This window comes from Sminthopsis crassicaudata, chromosome 1, assembly GCF_048593235.1.
Source record: "Sminthopsis crassicaudata isolate SCR6 chromosome 1, ASM4859323v1, whole genome shotgun sequence".
Classification (NCBI taxonomy): Eukaryota; Metazoa; Chordata; class Mammalia; order Dasyuromorphia; family Dasyuridae; genus Sminthopsis; species Sminthopsis crassicaudata.
The window spans coordinates 612792594-612818764 of record NC_133617.1 but is presented as its reverse complement, the minus strand read 5'-3'; the positions used below and the strand labels follow the sequence as shown (position 1 = coordinate 612818764).

Sequence of the window (26171 nt, the reverse complement as noted above, 5' to 3'; positions counted from 1 at the left end):
CACACACACACACAAGCAAAACCAACAATAGGCAACAATTATTTAGTAATACAGAATGTAGAACACAGAGCAATTATGGTACAAAGATGTTCATGACAATTATCCTTAGGACTCCAAAAGCAATTGCTAGAGTAAAGATCCATTTAATTAATATTTCCCATCATTAGATGTAATGGTCAATAACCATGTTATTCTAGGCAAATTTCTCACATGTGCAAATATTTTCTTCTCAAAGGTCTTTGTTTAAACTTTTTTTTTAACCTTCATAGTTTAATCTCCTTCCATTTCCTCCTTTTTTCAGTTGTGTCCAACTCTTCAAGAAACTTGGGATTTTTTTTTTTTTTGGCAAAAATGTTGAAATAATTTGTAATTTCCTTCTTCAGCTCATTTTGCAGATTAAGAAAGGGAAGTAAATAATGTTAAGAAACTTGCCCAGAGTCACAGAGTTAGTAGTGTCCATGTTAGAATTGAACTCAAGATGAATCTTCCTGGAATTCCAACACTCTACAAGACATGTAGATATCCATTGCATAACAGAACCATCAGTAAATAGAAGGAGAGGAATGGGAGAGAAGGCAATATTACTTTGAATCATCACTTCTTTTATAGATGAAGAAACTGAAGACTAGTAAGAAAAACACTAAGTCAACATGAAGAGACCTGGATCCTTCTAACCAAATATACTTTGTCCTTATCCAAATTTACAATTCTCACAGATCTGCCATAAAATTAGAGATTATGACTAATGGCAAACCATCAGAGTCCCTTTGTTTTAGGGGCTTCAAGCAAGGAAAAAATAGACAAAACAGACTTGTGTGGATTGATTAAACAGGCATTCCATACAAACCAGGATATTAAGTAGACATTCAATCCAGAGAATATAACAGTGGGCCCCAGTGTCCCCCCCCCCATCTCCACAGTACTATCAGAGTTGTTAGAAGCCTTTGAGAACTGTTTTTCCCCCTTTTATAAGCCTTCCTTTGATATTCATTCTAATTTAAAATCACCTATAAGGGATGATTTCACAAGAGCCCAGGATCTCAGCTTGATCTCCCTTCCCCAGCAAGTCTTTTCCACAAGGGCTTCCCTTAATAATCATTTTAATTTCCCCAACAAAATGGAAACAACACCAGCTCTAGACTATTCACAATCAAATGGGAATAGAAGAGGGGAACAAAATGATATTGGGAACAAATGCACACCTAAAATGGGCTCCAAATAGAAACAGATCCTAATTGTTCTTTATAAGAATACAATGATTGGTGCCCAGAGAAAATAAAACATACTCCAAATTATAAAAATAGAAAATGCTTTGAGTTCATAAAAAACTGATCTTTGGTTCTGAATTACAATATTTTAAAATAATATTTTGTTCTATACATAAAATTATTCTATTAGATGTATTCCTTTTTAAGATCGTGAGGATGTCTAACACAGGAACTTTTTTTTGCCTATTCGGTTTAATGTGATATCATCATATTATATTAACAATTTGTAAGATGAAATGGCAACTTTTCTAATGGATTTTGGCTTAACTTTTATATAGATGTCTTCCTTCTCCAAGTTTCCAGGACACATTTTCTTGGGAGAGCTCGTGAGTCTCCCTTTATTGGATTCTAAAATTCAACTCTGAAAAGGATTCAGAAGTACCTTCTTCTAGCAGGTGCAATTGCCAGAAAGAAAGGAGCTATTATATATCTTCTAATCAATACGGGGAGAAGGAAAAGAGATGAGAGGGAAAGAGCTTTCAGAGGCAGTCACTGCTCTCAGCTTCCTCAACCTTACTTGGTTCCTTAAAACAAGCCTAAACCTACTTAAACTCCAAAAGGAGTTCTGTATTCGTCCCAGAGATATGGCGACACCGGAGCAGAGACACCATGTTTCCCTGTTTAGTCATTTAGCTTAGTATCGGACACCTGAGCCAATAGGAAAGCGAAATAAACCCTAGCTCTCCACCCTCCTTGGACTGGGCATCCAAGATATCCACTCCCTCCTTCTTTCCCTTAATTTGCTGGTTTCTTTGGGCTAGGCGTAAGCTTCCCCTTGGGGATGCTAAGTGGAATAGACAAGCGGTACTTAATGTCTGCTTACAACACCTCCTGTAACCCTCTCCTCCCGCTTTGCCCACCTCTGCTAGGCAGCCTCCGTACTGGGGAAAGAAGCAAGGACTTCAAAGATGCTGCAAAGAAGAATCTTTCTTTTACCTGTGGTAGTGCCCTGCGAAAAGCACGGGGCAGCTACGTAAAGGAGGAAACTGAGCGACAGAGGGAAGCAGGGAGCCCCCAAAGGAGAGCGCATGGTGCTGGTTAACGCACTGCAGAGTACCCTCTAAGAGACCCAGAAGGCGGGTGAGGCTGGATGGGAGCTGTCACTCTCTGAGAACCGGGCATCCAAGGAACGGACGGATCGGCAGTTTGTCCGAAGAGGAAGTGTAGATGTGGGTGGGGAGAGGAGTAGCTGAAAGAAAAGCTAGCTGGGAGGGGTGCGGCTAATCTTTCCTCCTCCCCCAGAAGCCCTTCCTTTTCCACCCCCACCCAACCCCCGGACAGTCTAGAATAGGACATGGTGCCTCCATCAATTATTCAACTTGGCAGTTCCAGCTGGTTTACTTCCACTCTGTAGTGGCTACCCCTCCTCAGCATCCTTTCCCACTTAAAAGGCCCCTGTAGATCTTAGGAAGAGGGGCTTAAGGAAAATCTAGACAAAACTGACCTTTCAGATCCCAATAAACTGTGACCTGGGAAGGTGCTGAAGCAGTTGACTCCCATTTATTTTGTTGATAAACAATGGAAGGAGAAAAAATTTTTTTTCTCCCCAAGTATTTTTATGTTAAATTTTTCTGTTTTTGTTTTTGTTTTTTCATTTACTGGCCTATATTTGTCTCAATATCTTCATTTCCCATATGAGGGGGCTTGAAAAATGATCCCTCAGATACTATTCAGTTGTGATATTTTATGAGATCCTTTATAAAATCTCAAGAGACCTGCTCTCTGAAGGTTAAGGTTTAGCAATCTGGCTCCCATGGAGAGAGTATGTGTTTTTCTTTGTTTGTTTAGCAAAGATACACTTTGAAGTAGAGCTTGAATGGAAAAAACAACTTAAAATTGAGTAAATACGCTGTGCATTGTTCTCACTCAAGTACTTTCTGCTATGGAGAAGGAAACAGGTAACAAATCTGTGGTGCAATGACTGGGAATGTTCCATACTCAAAAAAAAAAAAAAAAAAAAGACAAAATGTATTCAGTATAGCTACAGTTTACAATATTAAAGAATAATAATAATAATAGACTATATTACTGGACTATATTTTTTTTTCCATTTAAAAAATTTCAGGATTTTTCCCCCAAAGCTAGAATTATTCTTTCATTAATGGAGAACCTAAAATTTCGGAGATATGAAATAGCTCAGGGACACAATCTCCACAGGCAGACCATATAGTTTTAAACAGAAAATGAACAGCTGAGTTCTAACAGAATTTATGAAATATTGTAGTAATCAGCATTTAAAAGAATATTCTATCACAGGACTTTTTTTTGTCTCATCTCTAACATATCTCCATGATGTAGTAGAAAGAAGAGCAAAGCTGTAATCACATATTTTTTTATTTCAAATCCCTGTTTTGACACTTGATTATATGACTTTAGGCAAGTTATTAGCTTCTCTCTGTAATGCTGGAGAAACTGAGACAAGGTAGAGATTAGAAAGTATTTAATATTTTATTTGAAAGGGAGAGATTTACTGGGACCAAATGGATCCATGGTTTGATCCCAGGGCTGAATGAGACTATTGTCTCTAAGAATCCAGCAAACAATGTGAGTTCTTAATGACATATATACAAGTGGCTCACACACACACACACACACACACACACACACACACACACACATATATATATATATATATATATATATATGTATACACAAGTGGCAGGACAATTTAGGGAAACTGAGTCAAGATAATCAGGAAAACTGAGTTGGGATAATAAAAAAGAACTGTGGCACAACATTTGGACCTCAGTTTCCTCATCTGTTAAAAAAAAAAAAAAAACGATTTAGATAATCTCTAAGGTCCCTCTCATCTTTAATTCTATGATTCATTCCAGATAGGATTAAAAGAGAGAGTGATTAGCAAAACAATAAAGAAGGAATTTTTGTGGAAGTCATAAACAGAATAAAAATTATATCTTTTCTACTTCTGTTAAGTAGAGGAGGGGGATGTTAATTATAATATCAGTATATTTCATATCATATTACCACAAACTTGGAAAGTAGTTTACTGGAGTTCTTGAAATAGGATATTTATAAAATATGTTTCAAGTACCTTTCTATAATTAGTTTTATAATATAAAATATGTTGGTTATATTCAAACAACTTTAGAACATAGGCCTTCATAAAACTATTATTCAGAGGGAGGTTTTCTAATAGCAAGATAAATGTTTAAAAAACTGGGAACTTTATACCTAGATTAAGGGTTAATGTTTTCTAAAAGTTTTGTCAAGGTTATATTGTTTGCTTTGGTGAACAGTATAAAATACTGATAATAATCCCCAGTTATAGGGGTTCACATATTGAAAAGTTATCACTTTCCTTATGAGCCTTTGTGTAATATGAGGTCAGTTGGGATTTCAATCCTCTAATTATATTTTCTGGTGATTTTTTTTCTTCCTACAGAAAATCCAAGAGTCGTTCAAGTGTTAAACCAAATTGCATTGTGTTACTAAAGTCATTTATTTGTCTATTACTAACATAGTTCAAATGAATTTTTAAATTCCAAGTCTGAAAACAAATGAGCAATGAGTTAATGAATGACTAATAAATAAGTAAATTTTAATTAACAGGTCACAGTGCCAAATTTGTGACTTCATGACCTGAAAAATAAACTGGTAGTCATGAATGTGACCAAATTTGGAATAGGGGAGGAAAATTTTTATCAGCATATTCCATTAACGTCATTTCTTGGAGAGCTAAAAACAGGATAAAAGAATGGAAACATTTACCAATCTCTAGGTGATAGGTACTATGCTCATATCTGTTTTTGTAGATAGACCATAACATATAGAACATGTACACTAACCTCTCCTTTAAGCAGTATATCTATTGCTGCTACTTATTAAATTGCTGTTGTAGATACTTAGAGTAATTTGAAGTATTTTAGAGCCAAATATAAAATAGTATTTGGGGGGAGGGGAATAGAAATCTAAAAGAAAAAAGAAGAGTGGTATTTTGGCTAAGCTGGGTTGCATAGTAGATAGACTGTCAGGCCTGAAATTAAGAAGACTCAACTTCCCAAATTCAAATTTGGCCTCAGATTCTTAACAGTTATGTGACCCTAGACAAGCCATTTATTCCTTTTTGTTTCAGTTTCCTCATCTGTAAAATGAGCTCAATAGAGAAATGACAAATCACTCCAATAGTTCCAACAAGAAAACCCTAAATAGGGCCACAAAGAATTAGACACCACTGAACAACAACAGCCCCTTCTAAAACTTTCTTAATCACAAATAAGATATGTGATTGTCATCTCAGCTGCTCCCCATTACATTATTGAGAGATGAGATCAGTTCTAAGGTAAACTCAGTAGTTCTCAAACATGGAAATAGTCTGCAGTAAATGAAAATTTCTAGGACAGTTTAGATGGAAGATATTGACCTTTAGGAAATTTCTCTGAAATATGGATGATGGATGAAGTTACAAAGATGGAGATACAAGTTTCAATAAAAGTTGAGGTATTGATTTCAAAATAAAAATTGTGAAGCATTAACAGAGGTTACCTGAGTAAAATTTATAGCCAAAGAGGATATTTAGCCTAGCTTAAGTCTTAACAAAATAAAATTAAAAGTCAATTTTTAATTTCACATTTCAATTCTTTGATTTTTGGGACACTATGCTATTGAGAGAAAAAAATCTTAAAATATTGCAAAAGACAAGGGTCTAAAACAATTTGGGTTAAACTTTAAAAATAATTCTTTCACTCCATTCAATTTTTTTAAATTTTACATTACATTTTTATCTAATCTAATTCCCTCCTTAGGACAAGATTATCATTATATCAACTTGGAAGAATAAAATTGTTCAGAAACCTATTTTCATATATGAACACACAATTTTAAAGAAGATGACAAGCTGGAGAAATTGTTATTTAGTTATTTGTGATATGGACTTGCTTTATCTATTGGCAGCTTGGTGATACAATGGATAGAGTGCTAGCTCTGAACTCAGAAAGACTCATTTTCCAGGTTCAAATCTGACCTCAGGCACACTAGTAATGTGATCCTGAACAAGTCAGTTAATCCTATTTGCCTCAGTTCCTCATATGTAAAATGAGCCATAGAAGTAAATGGCAAATCATTCCAATATGTTTGCCAAAAGGAAACCCCAAATGGAATCATGAAGAGTCAGACATGATTAAACAATGAAACAATAATTGGCATCTTAGTGTTTTTAATATAAGCCTGCAGTATGTCTTAGTATTTAATACTTAACGATAAAAGTCCCCAACTGGCCAACTAATTTTAAGTGCTATTAATCTAAATACCCCCTTAGGAGGAAACAATTCTTATATTATCAAAAACAGTAGGGATACATATAGAGCCAATAAATGATATATAAACTAGAAAGCAACCATTGAAGGCAACAGTTTGGAAGACATAATTAAATACTTAATAGGTGTTACTTGATAATATAAACTCTGGGAAGTAGTAGGCTGCCTTCCAGAATTCCCAGATCTCAAAGGCATTAGAGACAGGAAAAATGTTCTCAGGAATCGCCAGAAAAAAAAAAGCCATTGGAGAAGCATAAAATTGTGGCAAAATAAGGAGATTTCAGCATGAGAAGAGTATTTTATTGAAAGGATCAACAGTGACTCTAGCAAGTGACTCTAGCAGAAAATTGGGTGTCCAATTTTAATCAATATCTCAATATATTTAGCACTGGCACAAATGGGTACTATGAATATCTTGCTTTAAGTGTATAAATTTACTTTGAAAGGGAAAAGGACGATAATAATTATAACAACATTAAGATTGTCCCCTCGGTGGCACAGACTGATTTGCCATAAGCCATAAAATGGAAAAAATCCCAAATCCCTTAGCTGTATTGGATTCCTGGGCATGAATCATATTTAACAACCAATTTCACTTTTATTCACAAGGTATTACACAACAAGCTCTGTGTGTGTGTGTGTGTGTGTGTGTGTGTGTGTGTGTGTGTGTGTGTGTATGGGGTATATGTTATATATATATACAAGCCAACTTGTATGTATATGTATGTGTATTCACATATATATGCACGTGTATGCATATACATATAACATAGCATGCCAAGCCTATACTCCACTATCTCCTGAAGTGTATTCAAGTTCATATGAGTGGCTTTCATGACACTATCTAGCTATCTCATCTGCTTTTTCCCTTTTTCTTTTGCTTTAAATCTTTCCCAATATTAGGGATTTTTCATAATGTGGCCAAAAGATTTAAGCTTCAGCTTTGATATTTGACCTTCCAATGAATAGTCTGAATTAATTCCTTAAATTATTGACTACATTGGTCTCTTTCCTGTTCAAACGACTTTCAAAAGTCCTCTCTAGCTCCATAATTGAAAGCATCAATTCTGCATGTTTAACTTTCCTCATAGTCCAACTCTCTCAGCCATACATTGCTACTGGAAAAGCCATAGCTTTGATTAGATGGGCCTTTATTGGCAGGTGATATTTTCACTTTTTAATATGCTATCCAAACTTGTCATAAATTTCTTTCCAAGGAGAAAACACTTTTTAATTTTATGGTTGCAGCCACATTCTGCAATCATCTTTGAGAATCCAAGAGTATAAAATCTTTTACTGCTTCCATTTCTTCTTCCTCTTTTGCTAGGAAGTTATATGACCTGTTGCCATTATCTTAACGTTTTTTTCCTTATGTTAAGCTTTAAGCCAACTTGTACACTTTCCTCTTTCACCTTCATCAAAAGATCTCTTAATTCTTTTTTTTTTTTAATTTTATAATTATAACTTTTTTTGACAGTACATACGCATGGGTAATTTTTTTCAACATTATCCCTTGCACTCACTTCTGTTCCAATTTTTCCCTTCTTTCCCTCCACTCCTTCCCCTAGATGGCAGGCAGTCTTATACATGTTAAATATGTTATAGTATATCCTAGATACAATATATGTGTGCAGAACTGAATTTCTTGTTGCACAGGAAGAATTGGATTCAGAAGGTAAAAAATCACCTGGGAAGAAAAACAAAAATGCAAACAGTTTACACTCATTTCCCAGTGTTCCTTCTCTAGGTATAACTGATTCTGTCCATCATTGATCAATTGAAACTGAATTAGATCTTCTCTTTGTCGTAGATATCCACTTCCATCAGACTACATAAGAGGTCTCTTAATTCTTTTTCACTTTTTGCCATCAAAGAAGTATTGTCTACATTTTTGAGATTGATGACATTTCTCCCAGCAACCTTAATTCTGGCTTTTTATTCATCTAGTCTGGCATTTCACTTGAAGAATTTTGCATAGAAGTTAAAAAGTATGGTCATAATATACAGCCTTCTTGTAATCCTTTTCCAGTTTTAAGCCAATCAGCTACTCTATGTTCAGTTTAACTCTTTATTCTTAACTGCCTACAGATTCCTCAGGGGATATGTGAGATTATCTGGTATTCCCATCTTTTTGAGGATCTGACATATTTGTTGTAATCCACACAGCCAAAGACTTTAGGGTAGGCAGTGAAACAGAAGGCTGTTTTTCTGGAACTCTCTTGTTTTGTTTTGTTTTTTTCCATAATCCAGTGAATTTTGGCAATTTGGTCTCTAGTTTCTCTGCCTCTTCAAAAACCATCCTATCTTCTGGTAACTCTCAGTTCACATATTGCTAAAACCTTGCTTGTACAATCTTGAGCACAACTTTGCTGGACTATGAAATAAGTTCAATTGTTCAGTAAATTAAACATTCTTTGAATATTACCCCTTTTAGGATTGGAACATAAACGGATTTTTTTTTTCCAATCCATTGGCCACTGTTGAATTTTCCTAATTTGCTGGCTACAAATACTGAGTGCAGCACTTTAAAAGCATCTTTTTAGGATTTTAAATAGCTCACATGAAATTTCTGTCACTTTTACTAGCCTTAGCAAGGCCCATTTTACTTCATTATCCAGGATGTCTGAGTCTAGATCAGTAATCACACCATCTTAGTGGTCATGTTGAGATCTTTCTTGTATAGTTCTTCTGTATAGTCTTACCACCTCTTTCTAGTCTCTTCTTCTTCTGTTAAGTTTCTACCATTTTTATCTTTTATTATGCCCACTTTTGCATGAAACATTCCCTTGATATTTCTAATTTTTTGAAGAGATCTCATCTTTCCTTTTTGCTCATTTAAGCATTGCTCATTTAAGAAAATTATTTTTCCTTTCTAATTTCTGGAATTCTGCATTCAGTTGGGTATAACTTCCTCTTTCTCCTTTCCTTTTGTTTTCCTTATTTCCTCAATTATAAAGTCTCATCAGACAGTCATTTTAAGTCAGCCACAAATCTTTCTCTTTTCATGAAGGAAGTGTTTAAGAGCCAAATAAATTTCAACTGTCAAACGTTCTTAAAATTCAATAATACTCAAGAGCTGATGTAAATTCCTGTTCATTTCTGACATTGCAAACAAACTCAATTCTCTTTTTTTTTTTTTTTCATTTCTTTCTTTAAAACCATAAACTTGTTTCTCCTTGGTGAAAGAGTTGATTAAAAAGTGATCTACTTCTCAGAATCTACCGTGTTTCCCCGATAATAAGACACTGTCTTATTATTTTTTTGGGACTAAAAAACACCAGAGGGCTTATTTTCAGGGGAGGGCTTATTTTATCCTCCATCATGCCCCTTTTATCCTCCATCATGCCCATTTTAGCCTCCATCATGCCCCTTTTAGCCTCCATCATGCCCCCTGAGTGCTTATTTTATTCTCCATCGCTTACTGAACTTACCGAGTTTTTAGATGGTCCTGTCTCAGCTCTACTCCGCGGCGCTGCTCTCAGTAGCGCCAGCAAGCAAATCACCAGGGAAGAAGAGGATGACGCGCTCACTGCTGCAGCTCTGATTGGATGCAGCTCGGAGCGCGATGTGCGTTTCACCCGGGAGGGGAGGGCGGCGCTGCTTACTGAAGGTACCGCTACGCAGCATATAGCGCAGGGGATCACCATGATGACCGTTTTCATAGTAAGTTCGATAGGGCTTATTTTTGGGGGAGGGCTTATTTTAGCGGAATATTAAAGAGTATGTGGGTGTCTTATTTTCAGGATAGGTCTTATTATCGGGGAAACACGGTAGTTTTCTCTGTAGTTTCAATATTCCCCTCCTTTCTTTAAAATACTTAAATAATAGGGGCAGCTAATGAGTGCAGTGGATAGAGCACAAACCCTGAAATCAGGAGTATTTAAGTTCAAATCTACTCTCAGACTCTTAACACTTACTAGCTCTGTGGCCCTGAGCAATTTACTTAACCCTAATTGCCTCAGGAAAAAAAAAAAAACCTCAAATAATATTTTGTAATTTCCAAATCAAGAGAGTTGCATTTTCTAAATCTTTCTAACATTTCTTATATGACAATTTTATAATAGTATAAGAATTTTCATCATCATATGGATCATTTAAATTTAGACCTACCTAATGCTTAGCATCTTTGAACAAACTAGTTTTTAAAGCAGTTAGTATGCCCAAGGAGCTATAAAACTGTGTATATACTCCATGACCCTGCAATATCACTACTAGATTGTTATCTCAAAGAGATTTTTAAAAGTCCTGGGATGGGCTTAGTAGGGGGACACTATGTACAAACTCTCCCTATGTGTCTCTCTGTCTCTCTTTCTGGTAACTCTCTTTCTGGTAACAAACTATTAAAAACTGAGGGGATTCTGGATAAACAAGTTGAAGTATATGATTGTGAAAGAGTACTATTGTGTTAGAAGAAATGATATGCAGGATACTCTCAGAAAAATTTTTCAAATCTTGAAAGACTTACATAAATTGATACATTAAGATTAAAGTAAGCAGAAGCAGGAGAACACTATATATAGTAACAGCAATAATACATGAAGATCAATTTTGAGTGGCTTAGCTATTATCAGCAATACATAAATTCAACACCAAATTTCAGTTCTAAAGGACTTATGATGAAAAATGTTGTTCACCTCCAGAGAAAAAAAACTGTTGAAGTCTGCATACAGATTGAAGCATACTATCATTTTATTTTTATTGGGGGGGGGGTAATGAAAGAAGAAAGGGAGAAATAAATTCTGTTTTGTTTCAAAATATTAATATTATAATGGAAATACAAAATTTGTTTTTCATGACTACCTATATATAACCTGGTTGGTCAGCTGGTTGGTGATTTGTACTTAGTTTTCGAAGAGAACCAAAATGACATCACTACAGTCAAGTTAGTATGTCTGACTGTGCTGACCTGAGCAATATGAAATTGGAATGCTCTGCCACAGGTCAGACACAAATAGTCCCTATAAACATTTAGGGTGGATTCTCTAACATTGTACATCTCACATTCCATATATAACCTATATCAAACTGCTTGTCTTTTTAGGAGAAGGAGAATATTGAGAGAAAGGAAGAGAAGTTGGAACTCAAAAATTAAAAAAAAATGTTGAAAATTATTTTTACATGAAATGGGAAAAATATAATATCTAAAATATATTTAAAGAGACTTCTCAAAATTAAAAAATACTTCCAATTCTGGGATGAACAGCACAAGTGGCCATAATCTACAAAATTTAATTTCAGAACTCAATTAAAGATGGATTTATAATTTCTAATATTTAAAATCAATGTTACTTAAGCTACTTAAAGGTAAGGATTAAGTTTCACTCACTCTCAAGTCCTCCTTGATTTAAACAAATTTCTTCTGGTCAAAAAGAAAATTCATGCACATATTTAATCTATATCGGCTTGCTTGCTGTCTTGGGAGGTATGGGAGAAGAGGGAGAAAAAATTGGAACACAGATTTTTACAAAGGTGAATGTTGAAAACTATTTTGTGTGTAGTTGGAAAAATAAAAAAACTATTTTAAAAAAGAACATTCAAAAAACTGTCTTTGAAAGCTTACTGAAGATGAATTTTAGAACTAGAGTGAAAAAACCTATCTCTCTGCAACAATAAAAGCATACTGTATGTAATCTTTTCTTCTGAAATATACTATAGTTTTGAGATACCACAAAGATCCACAACATCCACAAGCACAATCAATTCATAATTTGGAAAAGTCAACAAAGAGATATATACTTTTTCTAGATACAGTTAGAAATCACTCTGTTTTTCAGAGCTAAGGCCCAGCAAGCTGACTGTGCCCTAACGTTGGCATAGCAACAATCTCTTGCATTCCCCTCTGGATAATCTCAGCCACAGCAAAATCCCAAGTTGCTTCATATAATGATTGTACAGTCATGAAGTCCTCCTCTGAACCAAACTTGTTTCATTGTTGCTGTTATCCCTCATTGTTAGGGGTAGCCATTGGTTTAAGTATTGAGATAGCCCCATACTGCCCCAGGTATATTGCCACTAACAGTGGGACACCAGCATATGTGTCTAATCTGCATCATTGCTTGCATGCTGTTTCCCTCACTTTGAAATTAAGCCTCTGTTTGATTCCTGACTTTTCTGTCTCTAGCCTGCTCTGTTCAGCTCCAGCCATCTACAGATTAGATGGATACGGACCATAGTATAAACATAAGAAAGAAGTCTGGGATCCTTTCCTCCAGAATCATTAAAAGTCAGAATTTCTGTCTCCTATCTAGAAAGAACAATGGGTTGGCAATATCTAATGGACATTATTGTGACCCAACTGCTTTTGGAAGAGAAGGACACAAACAAGTCCCTCATGTTCAAATTTTCTGATAGTAGGAGGAGAAGGAGGGTAAAAGGTGGAAAAAGCAAGGCATCAGAAAAAGGAGGCCAAGCATCATCAGCACATAATTTAATAGCGTGGTTTCTTATCATTCTCAGTTGATTGCAAAAAAAAAAAATTTCTAAAGGGGTTCCTTTTGGCTCACTAATTTTGGATCCCCTGATACATTTCAAATTGTGAACCATTAGAAATATTGCAATATTAGTTTTACTTTATTTTTATTTTGGCTTGCCAGGCCACAAAAAAGAAGAAAAAACTTTCACCTCTAGTTTTTCTAAAAAAGTATAGTTTGGTTTTTCAGGGGAGAACCATAGTAAGATTTTAGGAATGTAGCTTTGCCCCATTTTTAGAGACACCTTTTTATCTGCTTGCAGAGATGCTCCTACTTGCATGTAATGTCATTCTACTTGTGGAATTATCTTCTTCTGGATGTAGAAGAAATAGTTTTCATTCTCTATTTGTAAATAATATTGCTCTTTCTGCAAAAGAATTCCCCTAATTGAAAGAGGGATTGTTCTAAAAGCAACAAGTATTTTTCTAGACTTAAGTACATTTTTACAAGGTCAACACTACTACAGCAGAACAAACAGAAACAGTAGCAAAGCTCTAAAACCTTTATCTCTAATTGATCCCAGAGGATTGCCTGTCCTAAAGGTCACATGGTTTAGAAGAACACCCTTGGTTCTTTCCCTTTGGTTCAACTAGATTGGCCTAATGAGTGAAGGGTACCTCTGAAAGCTTTGTTGCAAACTACATCCTCAAGTCATGGGTCTATAGGAAAGAAATCCTAATGGGAGTGGAAGGGGATTTGACTACCTCCATCTCTGATATTCCAATTGGTAGTCCTTGCTATAGAGAACACTATCACAGGACTATAGTCAAGAGAGTCTATAGGAGTCTCTACCAATCATATTACCAGGAGAGTTTATAGATCTAATGAGGACTTTATCAGAACAGAAATTGCTAGCAGAACATACAACGGATGAACCCTTAAAAGACACAAATTGTCTGTGTCTAAACTAGTAAAGTTTAGACACAACTAGCAAAGTATTCCTCCTAAATCCCTTCTTGAAAAGTGAAAACAAGCCCATGGTAGTCCATGGACATTTCAGCTCTCAACTCTTCTCCAGCTATAGATTATTGTTCCTCCTTTATTCAGGAAGAGGACTAATGACATCAGGAGGGTAATGATTTGCAAGTGAATTGGATTGAGGTGAGGCAGGGCTGTCCAAAATGATCACCCTCACTTTCTTCTCCAGTCAGTGAAGTTCAGTGGCAAGACATAAGTCATTTTGGGTGGTGGCCCAGTATGCAGGTGGAAACTTTGGCCTTTTTAAGCTAAGGTCTTTCTAAGGTCTTGGTTTGTCTGAAGCAATGCCCATTCGGGGGTTAAAGTCTGTTAAAATTGAAACAAAACAAAACAAAACAAAAAACCTAGTTTACTTCCCCAAAAGAATCAATCTGGGAGGGAAATACCCTTACAATGTCTGGTTAGAACAGAAAATAATTTCTATTTGCATTCACTTTAAACTATCAAAACCCAAACAATAAGCAGTGAAGTTTGGATTGGGACCTAATATTGACTGATCAGTGAAAGCAGGTCCTAGACTCATGACACATAACAGACAATGTGTTCACTAATTTGTAATAATTGAAGGTCTCTTCCTTAGGTCAAATTTGGTAACTTAGATGAGTCTGTATATTATAAGCCAATAGTGGGATTCAAGTTTGCTTTCACTTTGTGCTATTACTGCATCTTAGTGCTCTCCAGATACTACTAGCCCTTTCAAAAAATAAGAGAACCCTACCTAGTTTTCTAGGGGACTTTCTGAAACTAATTCTCAGACCTACCAACTTCCTAAACAATGAGGAAAGAAAGAGTTTACTTATTCCCTTCCACTTAAAGGAAATTCCTGGTCTCACCTGCCAGTCTTAACTCAGAAGACTTGGAATTAATCAGAGAGGGGAGTCCAACATAGATTAGCCTCCCCACAAAGAAGTCCTATGATGAACACTGGGAAGTGAATGTAAATTGTTAGCACTACTGTCTATCTACCCAGGTTACTTATACCTTCAGAATCTAATACTTAACATGCAACAAGAAAATTGGATTTACACACATATATTGTATCTAGGTTATACTGTAACACATGTAAAATGTATGGGATTGCCTGTCATCTGGGGGAGGGAGTAGAGGGAGGGAGGGGATAATGTGGAAAAATGAATACAAGGGATAATGTTATTTAAAAAATTACTCATGCATATATACTGTCAAAAAATAATAATTATAAAATAAAAAAGTCTGAGCTAAAAAAAAAAAAAAAAAAAAAAAAAAGTCCTATGATAAAATCACCTAGTGTGTGCCTCTGGGAAATTCTTTCAAAGAGCCATTTCCGAGGTCAGAATCCTTTAACTCAGTAGGGGACCAACTGTCTTGAGGGAAATTCTAAGAGACAAAGCCTCAACCCATTTATTAGTGAGGCTATAAAAAAGCCAATAAATGGGGTCAATGACTCTTCAATATTCAAAGACCCTGAGTGAGGGAATGCAAGGTCTTTTATGGTAAAAAAATAAGATGACAGAATAAAATGTTGAGAAATCTAGGTAATAGGTATGTCTTCTGATTGGCCAGTAAGAGAAAAAAAGACCCTCTGACATCAGTTTGATATTATAAATGTCTGTACCTCCCCTTCTAATCACATCTCTGGGGTGAGATCTTGCTGAGCGTTTTTCAGAACTGCTCATCCCTTTAATATCTATCTGGCATCCAATTCTCACCTTATGGTTCCAAGAAACAGTGCATATACAGGGGCCACTTTCTCATAAGATAAGTTCTACTGCATCCCACGTCATTGTTAGTCATCTTGACTTTTGTCCTATTACTGGACTTTGAAGACTCTATAAGACAGCCTTACAGAGAAATGTAGGTAGGAGTAAAAGTTTGGGAGGATAAACTGTTTTTAACTGTTTCTGAAGTGTATTTTTTTTCCTATCAAGAAAAAAGGGTTGCTTTAGAAGGGTATGGAAAGAACAAGGGGAAAAAATAATTTGGAAGTCTCCTGGGTTATAGGAATGTGGGAGCATGTTGGGAGTCTGAAGACTTTGCAGCTTTGCCTTACTTCAATTCATGAGTATAAAAAACATCACCATAATGTCATTTGTCTTCTTGAAAAAAAATTTGTCCCTGTTTTCAAGGACAAACAGCTGCATGTGATCCGGGTCACAAGATAAGAGTAAAACAATTCCAATTGATAAATATTTAAATGAAGAAGTAAGATAAGTACCATCTTTTAGCTGTATCATTCTTGTCCAACTTTACATGATCCCATTTGGAGTTTTCTTGGCAAAGATACTGGAGTAGTTTGATATTTCCTTCTCTAGCTCATTTTCAAATGAAAATGAAGATGAGGAAATTGAAGCTGAAGCAAATAAAATTAAATGACTTGCCCAGGATCATATAGCTAGTAAATGTTTGAGGTCAAATTTGAATTCAGGAAGATGAATCTTTCTGAATCTAGGTCCAGAACTCTATTCACTGTGCCATTTAACTGCCTAAGTGTCTTCTCAGCTCCTCCCCATACATTTATTAGGAGATCAGTTCTCAAATGATAAGAAGTTTTCAAATAGCAGGATTAGTCTGCAGCCAATAGAAATTACTATGACAGTTTAAATTGATGACATTGACCTTTAAGCAAATTTTTCTGGAATGTAGGTGGTGGGTGAAATACAGAGGTAACTTTTATATGAGGATGGAGGTAGTAGCTACAAGATTAGAATTAGATCTGAGGTTACCTAAGTAAAATTTATAGGGAAGAGGAATATTAAATCTAGCTTGATTAAGTCTTTAAAAATAGAATTAAAAATCAATTTTAAATTTCTTCATTTTAGAGGAGAATTAATCTATAAGTGGATATGAATGAAATATGCAGTCTGTGTAACATCCCTTTAATGCTTCCACTTTTACTATGAATTTCCTTATTAAATTAATTTTGGGGGTGTTTAAAATAACATCCTGAATGAAAATTGATTAATAAAGTAACACCAGGGGAAAGAAATAAAGATCTGGGGCAATTAATGGGGGATCAAGACAGAAAGTGGATAAACCATGCTCCTCATCTAGACAACATTAAGATTGAATTAATTGACAGCCACAACTGTTCCTGGTCTTGACTAGTCTTAGCAAGTAACTCAAAGATCCTACTATTTACAATAGTACCATTTGGTATAGTCATTACAGGAGTATATCATCTCCCTACTGCACAACCCTCTATATTTCCTTTGAAGAAAGTAAATCTATTCATTACACTATTCCAGGCATGAATTATATATCACCAAATTTCAGTGATATTTTTTAGTTCAAATTTATCTCCTTGATTTAAATACAGAGTTCATACTGTGTTTTACCAAACTCCCACTAATATTCCGATATATGAGACTATTATTATTATGATTGTTATTACCATTACCTTCTTTCTCAGATATTGTCTCTGATGAATTACTATGCTTTTCCATTATTTTTCTTCTTCCTATATTGTGCCTTTTTAATACACCAATTTAGGCTTGATAGGTACATGTGGCCAGAATTCTACCTCCCCCTCCATTTTCAAATTAAAACCATCTTGAAAAGAATGGCAAGTCTCCAGGCAAATATATTCCTCCAGGCCTTCATTAGAAGTACCATCCTTTGCCAAGGATATATTACCAAAGCCAGGTCTGGAAATACAAATCCTGTTTTCTAGCACCATCTAATTTACCAGATGGTCCCTGAGTCAATACAGACAAGCAGGTGGTTACTAGGAAGTTAAAATTTTAGGGCACAAGATCTAGATCAGTGATTCTCAAAGTGTGATCCAGAGAATCCTGGTAATCTCTGAAACTCTTTAAGAGGGTCTACAAATTCAAAATTAATTGTTTTTCTAATCTGGCAAATATTTATAACTATAATTCACACAAACAAAAAAATTTTGGACAGTACTTGGACAATAATGTTTAATAGTATAAAGATACTTGGAACAAGTTTAAGAACCACTGGTCTAGAGACTATTTTATAGGTTCTCTACATAGTTTTGGAAAATTGAAAGGAAAGATAAGAAAATGTACAGCACCAGATTATGTTTTTTTTTTAATCTCAAATTTTAAAATTTACATTTTCTTATAAGAGGTGAAAAATAGGTGAAAAATTGTAGATTATTAGAGGAGTGTTTAGTCTTATAGAGAAATGGAAGTAAGAATAAGAGTTTGAAAGGGTGAGCTTGTTTTTGAAGAGTTTTTTTTTCTATCAAAAAAAGGGGTTGGTTTTAAAATAGATTTATTGGGGTATAGAAGGAGCCAGGAGGAAAATAATTCTGGAGGCCCTCTGGGCTAGAGGAATGTGGGAATATATGAACTCAAGAATCTTAAAGGAAATGCCTCCAGGGTACAGTGATCTCAATTCTAGAAAGATTCTATGAAGATGTAGAGGTTCCTAAACTACTCTGTAGATCTGAATGTTTCTGGGTAAATTTTAAATCAAATATCTCCATGACTTGGGGCTTACCCTAATTTTAAACAACAGCAATCTGAACAAAATCAGACTTGTAGAAATATGACATGAATTAAAATTCAGCAACACATTATTTTCTAAGCATCTATGTGCAAGCATTGTACTAGGTTCTAGTGAAAGAAATATTAAAAGTTACAAAACTGATGACCTCAAAAAATGTTAAGATTTAGAGAAAGGAAGACCTACTTTCAAACCCTGCTTCTGACATTTATTAGCTATATAACTATGATGAAATAATAAGCTCCAAAACTGTTTCCTCATCTATTAAAAAAGACAATTTTAGTTTCTAATGTCTCTTTTAACTCTAACTCCATGATAAGGAGTTTATAATGAGATAGAGGAATAAAATAGGTAACTATGAATCAGGAACCAATGTGATACAGGAAAAGAAAAGTATCAATATAAGTTGCTATGAGAAATTTGGGGAAATGTCACATCTATTTGGGAAGATTTTAGATTTTTTGGAGAATAAAGAATATAATTTAGGCCTTAAAAAGGGAAGGATTAAAATACATAAAGAATTATAGAGAGGATGTTTCATATATGTTAGTCTGCATATATACAATGAAATAGACAAAAAGATTAGTAATAGTAATAGTAACAATAGTAGTGGTAGTAGAAGTAATAGTAGTAGTAGTAATAATAGTAATAGTAGTGGTAGTAGTTTTAGTAGTACTAATAATAGTGGTAGTAGTAGTAGTAGTAGTAGTGATAGTAGTAGTAGTAGTGGTAGTAGTGACAGTAGTACTAATAGTAGTGGTGGTAGTAGTAGTAGTAATAGTAATAGTAGCAGTAGTAGTACTAATAGTAGTGATGGTAGTAGCGCTAGTAATAGTAGCAATAGTAGTGCTAGTAATAGTAGCAGTAGTAGTGCTAGTAGAAGTAGTAGTAGTAGTAGTAGTAGTAGTAGTAGTAGTAGTGGTGGTGGTGGTATAGTAGTAGTAGTGGTAGTAGTAGTAGTTGTAGTAGTAGTAATAGTACCAGTAGTGGTAATAGTAGTAGTAATAAGAATAGTAGTAGAAATAATGGTGCTGATAATAAAGGCATTAGTGGTACTGATCCAGGTAGTAGACCTAGTGGTGGCAATAGTAGTAAAGATAGTGATAGTAGTGGAAGTACTGGTACTGGTGGTGGTAGTATACTTTGGTTGGAATATAGAGTATATACATATGACTAGAAGTAGCAGGACATTTATCTGGAAAAGTGGGTTTAAGCCATGTTGTAGAGGACCCACTGAATACCAAGCTAGAGTATTTTGGTTTTATCCCTGAAGTGGTAGGGATTGAAGATTTTTTTTTGAAGATTGAATTGAAGATTTTTTGAGCAGATGAATAACATCAAGACCAGACTTGCCATGAAGAAGCTTATTTGAGCAGCTATGTAAAGAATGAATTGGATGGAAGGGAGATTATAATTAGCGAGACCAACTAGGTTAAAATACTCTTTCCAGACCAGATGTAAGATAGACTTAAACTAAGATGGTAACAGCATGAGTGAGAACAGTTCTGTGCCTGATTGCATTCTACTTAATGTCTAAAAATCAATGTGTGGGGAGAGTGAGGATTTCAGTGCCAGGTAACAATGAGTCATTCTACAGGGATAGAGATCATATGTCCTATTATCCAAAGAAAGTCTAGTAAAGTGGCTTGGGTTTTGTTCATAGGAGCCTGAATTTTTTTTTATAACATTCAAGTCACAAATACGAATAAGAAATGAGTTGGGGAGGACAAAGGGAAGCAAATGATTTAAAGATTAATATTGTGAAGAATATTGAAAATAGTTTTTGAGAATAAATAGGTATTTTTATTTTTGTTTCAGTCATGTCCTACTCTACATGATCCCATTTTGGCATTTTCTTGATAAAGATACTGGAGTGATTTGCCATTTCCTTCTCCAGCTCACTTTTACAGATGAGGAACTGAGGCCTACAAGATTAAGTGGCTTACCTAGGGTTCCACAGCTTATAAGGGTCTGAAGCCACATTTGAATTTATAAAGATGAGTCTTCTTGAATCCAGCCAGTGTTTTATCCACTGAGTCACCTAGCTGCCCACTATATATTAAAGTGAAATAAGATATACAGAAAGATAGTAAGATTTAGAGAATTATAGAAAGCAGGGGAGGAACAAAACAGTAAAACACATATGGTTGTTAAATACTATTTGAGACAATATGGCACCTTTCTCTCCCACCACTGATGGCTTATCCAATATTGACTCTTACCCAAGAGTGTCATATACCTCAAAGCCTAGATTAGTGCTCAGCTTGCAATATATATGTTTAATGAATATCTGATGAATTGAAATGAATCTTGTTTAAAGATAAGTAAATGGCCACAGATTGGGAAAGAAGAGAGAAGAAAGGAAAACATGGAAGTTTTGAGGTTCCTCTAATTTGAATCTGAAAATGTTTGCTATATATGTAAATCATGGCAAATTATCCATTTTTGCTAAAATAGCATCTGATTGTAGAAGATCTTGAATGACAGGCTAAGAAGATTTTTATTCAGTTGTCATACCTTTTAACCTAGTGATACTACTATCTTGAGAAGAAAAAAGAAAAGTTAACTCTTTTATTAGTTCATATAAGTTTTTCTAAGTTTCTCTAAAACAATTCATTTTACCCTTTCTTATAGAACAATGGAATTTTATTACATTCATGTGATAATTTATTTAGCCATTCCCCAGTTAATTAATATTCTCTTATTTTTCAGTTTTTTGCTGTATGAAGAATTGTTATGAAAAAAATTTTACACAATTTTTCCCTTTTTCTTTGAGGTTAAGTCTTGGTAATGTTATCACTGTAGGTCCTTTAACTCAGCAAACAATAGTTGTTTTTCCAGAATGGCCAGATCAACATATAGTTCAACCAAGAATGTATTCATTCCAGTGTCTGTCTTCCTGCAACCCTTTCTGTCAATTGTCTTTTTCATTTTTCTTCATCTTTCCTAATTTGATATATATGAGGTAGAAAATCAGAGTTAATTTAATTTGATTTCTCTATCACTAATTTGGAGAATTTTTAAAAATAACTGCTGATACCTTGGTTTTCTTTTTTTGAAATTGGAACAAGATTCCTTTCTAAAGTAGTACTGGTGGTCATTATTCTCCAATTAGAGACCTCATGTGAAGAACTCAATGTTCTCTACACTAAACTTGTGGATTTCACTCGGGAGCAGTTCTGATTTGTGAGAAAGTTTTTCTTGATATCTAGATGAAATCTTCTTTGGAACATACAAAGATAAGTGATACATAACCTTTTCCCCTCCATCAAAAAATAAAATAGCTATCTGGGGAGATATAGAAATAATCATTATATAAACTATATGAGAATGGCAGAAAATGCCATAAATGTAATTATGCTTTGATCTTTTACAATTGATTAATATTTTCTAATCAAGTAATTTTTATTATTATTTTGCTTTCAAGCATTTGGTAATAGTTTATTTCCCTATGCTTTTTTCTTCCCTTACTTTTTTTTTTGTTTTATTTTTCTTCTTTATTCAAATTTTTATTCAGATCTTAACTATTGATAGTCAGTTCTTTTCCCCACTACTTTTCCCCCTTAACTTATATCAAATGAACATGTTCCTATATATTTTTAATAACCCATAAATACCTTTCAATCAACCTGAAAAGAAATATAACCTTCTTTTTTCTCTAAAGAGATAGAAACCAGAAGTGGGGAATATTGCATGTTTTCAGTTAGGCATTTGCCCTCATCCCTTATTTTTTCCATCCTTCCTTAACTTTTAATTCCCAAATAAAACTGGACTTTTTACAAGAAGATTCTCCTAATCTTTTTTGTTCTAATGCCTTACTGTGTGGATTATCTCTTATTTATTACATACATACACATATAGGTCGTTTTTGTTTGTTTTTCCTTCTGGAAAAGAACTATGACATCAGGGAAATGATGCATAATGTGTAAGTGAATTGTATTTAAATGAGGGAGGGCTGGGCAAAGTCACTTGCCTCACTTTCCCCTCTAGAGTTATCTGGTTTCAGTGACCAAATACAGATCAAAATGCTTAGATGCAATGGAATATGCACACAAACACAAACACACACATACACACACATCGTACCCATTTGTTTGTTATGCTGTCTCCCCCATTACACTGTGAGCTCCTTGAGAACAGGGGCCACCATCATCTTTCTTTGTATCACTAGTGCTTAAAATACAGCAAGTAAGTAATAGTTATTGATTACCTGACTGTTCACATTCAGAACACCTACAAAGTTATGTTATTTTCTCCTTCCATTGACATAAATCATAAAGTCTTCATAGTTTCCCATTACGTGATACTTAAATCCAACTTTTGCCACATGTTATCCCAACATTTCATTTCCCTCACATATGCCTTTGTACAAGTTACTAGAATACACTCCGATCTCAACTCTGCCACTTAGCTCTTTCAAATTACAGGCCATGTGCTACTTCCTTGCATGATAGGCTCCCTCCCCCTTATCTCCAATGCCAGCTATTTATTAGGACTCAGCTTCTTGAAATTTCTTGTTTAATAATCTGTTTGACGGGTTTTTTTTTTTTTTTTGTTGCTTGGTTTTTTTTTTTTGTTTTTTTTTTAGGTATGAATACCTTGAGATATAAAGGTTTAGGCTTGATGGAAGGAAATATATATATATATATATATATATATATATATATATATATATATATATATTTTGCTGTATGAAGAATTGTTATGAAAAAAAATTTACACAATTTTTTCCCTTTTTCTTTGAGGTTAAGTCTTGGTAATGTTATCACTGTAGGTCCTTTGACTCAGCAAACAATAGTTGTTTTTCCAGAATGGCCAAATCAACATATAGTTCAACCAAGAATGTATTCATTCCAGTGTCTGTCTTCCTGCAACCCTTTCTGTCAATTGTCATTTTCATTTTATATATATATATCTATAGATATATCTATATATCTATAGATATATAGATATATCTATAGATATATCTATAGATATAGATATATATATATATAATTAGAGCTACCTAAGAGTGAATACTATTAGGCTGAGAGGCTGATCTTACTAGAACTATCCCCTGAATCTTTGGGGATATTGGCAAATAACCTTATCCTTTTCTTCAATTGGTGATTAGACTAGATGGCTTTGTAGATCCCTTTAAATTCTCAAGAACAGTGGAGTCTTTGGCATACTGCTATTTTCTGAAATCTTCATTATGAACATTGTAGTAAAATTTGTTGTCTTCATTTGTCTGTCACCTTCTGACTAACTTCTTAAAATTAATTGACTCTAATTCCAGGAATATTTCAGTACACTGGGATATTATCCACATGATTATAGAGCCCTGAAATTATTTATAATCACTAGGTATTCTCTTATCGTTCTATTTTAAGATTCAATTGCTACTATCATATTTTTCCAATATTTTGTATAATACTCATTTTTTCCTCTCATGAAATAGAGGCAACAACAACAAAAACTCAACAGAGTTCAGCAGTTTTGTTTTTGGGTTTTTTTTTGTTGTTGTTTTTGGTGATCATTTGTTAGAATCATGCTACATATATTTGTTGTTGTTTTTAATATTGCTATTGAATGAATGAATGTTGGCTACATAAAGCTGTTGGGCTTGCTTTATCTTCTTTAATTTCTTCAATTTCATTTTAATCTTCATTTTTGATCTCATCAAATAAGATATTTGTAAAGGGCTTAACACAGTGTCTGGAACATAGTAGGTGTTTAATAAATGCTTACTCACTTCTCTTTCCCTTCTTAAACAAACAATTCTTAGTTATTTCATTTTTTTCTTTTTCATTATTTCAATATTTCTTTTGCACACATATCAGCTCATTTTTTTGCTTTCTTGTTCTAAGAACTTTGCTTACAAATTTCTCTAATTATTTTTTTAATTTGCCTTTGGCTATAAGTTCTTTCTTCCATCATTTGTACATACATAAGATGAATATGAGAACATCAGAGATATCCTATAAGAACTGATTGGTATTTTAAAATGCTTTCTGGTTTTCTTCCTTATTGAAGTTGCTCTGCCTTCCAATAAGCACAATCTGCAAACACTTTCTCAAATTTAGATGCTTAATGAAGTTAACCAATATTTGCAAAGGAATACACAAAAAATAAATCAAACAATAAAATTGATGCAAAAAGCAAATATATTCTTAGTAACCTAAATAAATGAAAGATTCTAGAAACACTGAGAGAGAATAGGAATTAGTTTCCCTTAATATGGGATTGTACATGATATAAACAATTCTTATTTTTACCCAATATTTTAACATACCCAGGCCTCATGTCTAAAATGAACATTTTGGTAAGCAGTTTAGTAATACACAAACAAGACAGTATGTGCATGAATGTGTTTCAGCGCCATAACTGCTTATTCATAAAATGTTTTGCTAACAAAATTTACTAAAACATTTTTCTAACAAATATGTTCATATGAATTTTACATGTATATTATGGTGAAGTATATGAAGAGGGATTTTCTGAATGAGTGGTTGGAAAAAAATATTTCAAACTAAAACCTTTTTATTTATCAGAAAGAAAATTTCAGAATGAATGAATTATTTACATTTTTATTCAAAACTCATTTAAATAAAAGATATACTATGTAAAAATGCAAATAATTGGCTTTATGTAGTTTTATAGAACTACAGTGAAGATTATCTTTATTGTGCAAAGGTACCCTGTGAATGGCTAAATGTTCAGGTAAAAGAGATTATCTGTTCAGAAGATAAGGATATATAAATTAGGTCCATCATAAGACCAAGAATTGTAATAAGGGCTTTATGAGTTCAAGGAATATATATATTCATATATTCCCACCTCTCCCCCAGAGTTTGGTCTAAGAAAAACAAAACAGGTTGTATTTGCAACTTTATTCCTCCTAAGTAGAAAGACATATATACATGGAAGCACAGTTAGAACCTAGTTCTGGGTGGGCAGCAAGTGTCATAAACACAAAAATCACAGAGGGGGAGTAATGTAATGACATAGTAGTTTTATCAGGTTATCTCTGAGCTGAGTTGTTTTTAGAACTGGGAGTGGCTATGAATCAGTCTGAGTTGACTATCTGTCATAGCAGGGGAAGTTCTGGACTCAGTATACCAATATCTAAGGAACTTTTAATGAGCAAATACTGCAGTAAACTTCTGATAAAAACCATCTTAAGGAAAGCTCAGTTTAATCTAATTCCAGGTCAGACCTTTCTCTTCTGAATAGTAAGAGAATTCAAGCAAATCAAGGTATTTAGTAAACTCATTAACCATTCTCTTTTCAAAAAGCATTTCTTAACAATAAAGTAAATCCAAAAACTGTCCAACTTTGAAGAAATCAGAGATTGAATATTACACTAACTTGACCAAAACCAGTATACATCACTTCCATGGCAACAATACTGAACTGGGTACAACATGTGGGAAGTGCTACAGAGTAGGTATACTGGCATAATTGAGCTAGGTGATTCTGATATCATTAGAAGCATGCCAGTAAAGTCCAGTAAAAAGTAATCTGTACCAAAAAAAAAAAATAAATAAATAATAAACTTGCCAAAGCTTAGAATAGAAAAGTACAAAAAAGCAAATCAATAATATAATAAACAATAGGTACTCATTATAAAGGACAGCTAAGTGACATAATGGTTATAGAGTGCTGTCCCTGAAATCAGGAAGACTCGTCTTCCTGAGTTCAAAATCTGACCTCAGATACTTACTAGCTGTGTGAGCCTGGGCAAGTCA

The 26171-nt window shown here is 34.2% G+C and overlaps 1 protein-coding gene across 2 annotated transcripts in view; it reads right to left on the bottom strand.

The window, feature by feature from the left end:
- Window positions 1–26171, bottom strand: part of EMB (embigin) — a 120983-nt gene that overhangs the window by 35263 nt on the left and 59549 nt on the right. The window contains exon 1 of one of the 2 annotated variants that reach the window (XM_074282552.1): window positions 2205–2440. The exons of the other annotated variant lie outside the window; for it this stretch is intronic. Within the exon in view, the coding sequence (XP_074138653.1) occupies window positions 2205–2298 (94 nt within the window). The 5' untranslated portion in view covers window positions 2299–2440. Of the gene's footprint in view, window positions 1–2204; window positions 2441–26171 lie in introns of those variants that run through there. 2 annotated transcript variants of the gene reach the window in all.